Genomic DNA, 4,431 nt, shown 5'->3' on the forward strand with positions numbered 1-4,431 from the left:
GGTAGCGCTCGGGCAGCCCTTTTCGCGTGGCTGGGAGGGAGGAGGGGGATTTAGGGCGGGGACTTTGGAGAAGGGGCGGGGAAAGGGCAGAGTTGGGGCGGGGCCGGGGGTGGGAAAGGGGCAGGGCCAGGGCCCGTGGAGTGTCCTCTTTTTTTTATTTTTTAAATATGGTAACCCTAATATAACTTAATTGGAATTTCAGCTGTTTCACTTTGACAAAGACCTTCAGTAGGCTGTGAAGTACTTCTAGTGTTAGAGGCAAAATACTGTTAATTGATTAGGAAAGGGCTAAAACAGAATAGGAAAAAAGAGTTAATTTTCAGCATGGGTTAAGGTTAGTAGGGTACCTCAAGGTTACTGGGATCAGAGGCGGATTACGGTTTTGTGGGGCCCTAGGCCAGAGCAAGTGGGGGCCCCTCCCCATGCCTTCCGCCTTCAGTCCCCATCATCAAACCGCCCCCCCCCCCCCCCCCCCCCCCCCCGCGCTCCTGCCAGGGAAATGGGATCGGGGCATAGAGGCTTTCCCTGCTCCCCAGCAGGAGCTCTGAGTGGGGGGTGTGGTCGCCCCAATTGGCCAGGGGCCCTAGGCACGGGCCCCGTTGCCCCAGTGGCTAATCCACCACTGACTGGGACTAGTTTTGTTTTTAATATAGTTGCTAATGATTTGGAAAATAATGAGGTGGTAAAATTTTCAGATGACACTATTTAAGTTAGTTAAGAATAGAGGAGATTTTGAGGAACTTCAGAGGGACCTAACAAAGCTAGGAGAATGGGGGAGTGCAGTATCAGATGAAATCGTATTTACAAGTGAAAGATAATGTACTTTGGAAGCAACACTTGGAACTCCTCATATATTTGCTGGGTTTTAAATTAACTGTAACCACTCGGGTACAAAAGCAAGCAGTGTTAACATGCATGAAGAAGAGGTTGGAAAACAATATTGAAAGTGTTCATAGTTTATAAAAAGTCATTTTATAAACTAATGGTATGGTCTCACCTGGAATCCTGTGGTTCTGGTCACATTCTCTCAGACAAGGTCTAGCCGTAATGGTTGTGGTTCAGAGATTTTTCTAAAATGTGTGGCTTTGGGGTGGCCACAGACTTTACCTTTGGGCAGTAGCAGGAAAGCAGTGGGTACATATTTTAAAGGTGTTGCTGCCCAGAGTATGTTCTCTTCTTCCCCCAACCAACTATCCAGGAGTTTCCCTCCTTCACTGCTAAAAGCTAGAGGGTCCCTCACATTCAGTGCTTAAGACTCAAAGGTCAAAATATGGCACAGTGATTAGAAGGTTGATCAGAAACATTTACTGTAAAATGGCACTTTGTCATTTTACCTTTTCAGGTCATTGTCTTCCCAGTGATACCTGTTGTTTGTTGATGAACACAAGTTTTTGTTTTCAGCACCATGGAGCCAGTATCCTGCAGACATGTCAGGTGGATTTTATTCTGCCTTATGCATGAATAAAATTGCTAGCTAAACTCTTTACTCCAGATTCTTGCTTGTTTGTGTGCAGTATGAAGCAGAAAACAGATTTCCAGACACCAGGTTGTGCTTTCAGTACTGGAACCTACAGAAATCATTTTACTTGGAAACTCATTACTTTTGACTTAAGTTACTGCTTGAGAACAAATGGTGCCAGAGATACTCAAATGCTGTTGTCGGTGCATAACTTTTCTGACTGTAATCACATTCTAAAATGTATTAAAAATACATGATGTCTTGTGTTTTTGTTTGTATTTTCAGTGTATTGAGGGGAAGAGGTGGGTTGTTCTGGAGAGCTTTGCACAATCTCACACTATTTAAACTGAACGTGTGTGGTTGCATTATGTTGGAAGTCAGGCTTAAGTGAATCTCAGTGGGGGGAAAAAAATGTACATGTCTCTGAAAGGGTAAAATAAAATAATACAGCCATATCAGATGAAATCCTGTAGTGTGAAAGGTAATGCAGTCAGATTACTTTCTGTGTTATATGCTATTTTTAATATTTTAATTTAAAGGTGTAACGGTAAGTGAAAGTAAGTGATGTTTGGTAGAATTTCAGTAGTAGTGTTTCCTGTCTGAATTCACGCAACTTCTGCATGAGAGAGATACAAATGTATAACTTATGAACAAATGACAGCTTCTTTTGTGTGTGGGGATCAATCTGAAAATCCATTAAAATTCACAATACTCCTGGTTTGCATTTTTTTATTCTATAGTTTTTGTATGACTACATATGTTTATATGTTAGCTATAAGATTATTGTTTTTTCTTCAAAGTTGGGTAAAGTTACATTTCAGGTTTTGTAAGTTATTGAAGTAAACCAGGGATATATTTTCAATTTATTTTTGCATTCTGACAGTGCCCTAGTTTTTTTTTTCTTTTAAAAAATGAAATGTAACTTGCAAATGATCTTCTGTATACTTTATGTTTGGGGAAAAAAATCATGATCTAAAAGTGTCCTAAAGGGTGAAGATGCTTTCTGTATGGTCTTGAATTTCTAGTGAGAATTCAGAGGTCTAGCTAATTATGGAAGCATTTCCCAGAAAAAGTTCCAGGCTAAAAACTGCATCCACATAAATAGAAGTTTTGAATAATGTGTATTTGTATAGTGCCACAAGGTTAACAAAGCTGCCTGAGCGATTTAAAAATGGAGGTTAAATGTGCATTCTGAAAATATCCCACTCCTGACTGCTAGTTTTTGGCAGAATGGATATTATTAAATTTGCTGATCTGAAAATGTTGCACATTTCAGCCTGCAATTTGTGATCTCTTGAATGTATGTTATTTGGGTGGGACTAAGGCACCGGCCAAATTTATTGTGTGAAGATTTTCCAGTGGAAAATCCTAAGTATTCAGTGGGATGCATTTACACAGGGATACTGATGAAGATTTTTTCAGAATTCCTCAATTCTAAACCTACATTCCTTGGTGCAAAATTAGCTAATTTATAAATAACCAGGTTGCCAGGACAGTCCTAAAGATGAACAAAACCCTGTTTTCCTCCTTTCACATTTGTTCTGTTTTTATGCAGGTCCGCATGCTGAAACCGCCAGTGGATGCCAGAACTTGCAGTGTGGTTTTCGGGCCTGCTGCCGCTCTGGTGAATGACCCTTGACTTCTGATCTTTCAGTCTACTTCATTTAGCTGAGCAGGCTTCCTTTCATGCACTTTACTTACAGTCCACATATTGTGTTAACGATCCCTTTTGGAGTGTGATTTATTCTACTAGCCCCACCCTCGCCCCACAACTTAAAATCTTAATTCTGAGTAAACTGTACAGTGTTGTAACAATCTCTCAAGTTTCATTTTGGTTTGAAAGGTGTTGGGTTTTATTTTACTTAATGTATTGGGGATGGGGAAATGCTCATCAGATTTTTTTTTTCCCCCCACAATGCCACTTTTCTCAAAGTTTGGCACTTATATTTTGTTCATTGGATTATTTTTTATTAAGTGAGTGGGACTTACTGACTTTTATTTTTTAAATCCCCCAAGTACAATATAAAGCTTTGCAAATAATTTGAAATGTATTTTTTTGCATTTTGATGATGTACATCTTTAGATGTGTTGTTTCTTCCCATTTCCCAAAATCCTTCCTTTATTCTGCAAAATTAAGGAAAGATGCTCTTTCCTATAGCATTTTTTTTTTGGGTGGGGGGGCTATTTGGGCTTGAAAAGTATATTCAAATAAAACATTCCCATTGACACCACAGTTTTACTTAGCATTTGAAAGATATATAATTTTAAAATGTAATGACAAAATGTACAGTGTTGTCAGGTCAATGAATACTGCCCACTTTATGTAGTGGGCTCCACAAATCATTTGTATATGTACTGTATTTACAGAGCAACCCCATGGGACCCCACATCATCTCCCATTATAAAACCTGTTAAGATGCTGAATTTTTGAAAGGGATTTTCAAAGAATTAAATTTTTAACCATATGAACAAATGTAAAAATAAACAGAGCGTTGAGGACTTTGACGGTGATGAATAATCCACTTTGGAATGCAGGGAATCCAATTGCTGACAAGTGTACATTGGAGTGAGGTTAGGAACCAAATCTTCTGTTAGAAACAAGATCTATACATTTTTATTAATGTGTTACAGGAAAAGATAAAGCATTAATAAATACACTATCTTTATGTTCTGTATTTACTTACTGCGTGTTACTAGTACCCAAGATTTGAAGGAAATCCTTCCCCTCCACCCACCTAGCAGTTCAAATAAAGTGAACAGAGGTTACTTTGACTTCTTCATTAAAGTCACATGTTAAATTGTTAAGTGTAGGTAGGTGGAGCGATGATTTAATAATTCCTTGGTGCTGGCAGGCAGAAATTTCCAAGGAGTCAGTGTGTCTAGTGCAGGGGTCGGCAACCTTTCAGACGTGGGGTGCCGAGTCTTCATTTATTCACTCTAATTTAAGGTTTCGTGTGCCAGTAATACATTTT

General features: G+C 39.2%; 1 protein-coding gene across 2 annotated transcripts in view; it reads left to right on the plus strand.

Moving 5' to 3' along the window:
• Positions 1-4,114, plus strand: part of FBXL5 (F-box and leucine rich repeat protein 5) — a 52,360-nt gene extending 48,246 nt beyond the window's left edge. For both annotated transcript variants that reach the window (XM_024212269.3, XM_024212268.2), the window contains exon 11: positions 3,015-4,114. In XM_024212269.3, coding sequence (XP_024068037.1) covers positions 3,015-3,091 — 77 coding nt within the window. In that variant the 3' untranslated portion in view covers positions 3,092-4,114. The remainder of the gene's footprint in view (positions 1-3,014) is intronic.
• The last annotated feature ends 317 nt before the right edge of the window (positions 4,115-4,431 follow it).

This window comes from Terrapene carolina, unplaced genomic scaffold (genome assembly GCF_002925995.2).
Source record: "Terrapene carolina triunguis isolate 2854851 unplaced genomic scaffold, T_m_triunguis-2.0 Scaffold66, whole genome shotgun sequence".
In the NCBI taxonomy this organism is placed as follows: domain Eukaryota; kingdom Metazoa; phylum Chordata; order Testudines; family Emydidae; genus Terrapene; species Terrapene triunguis.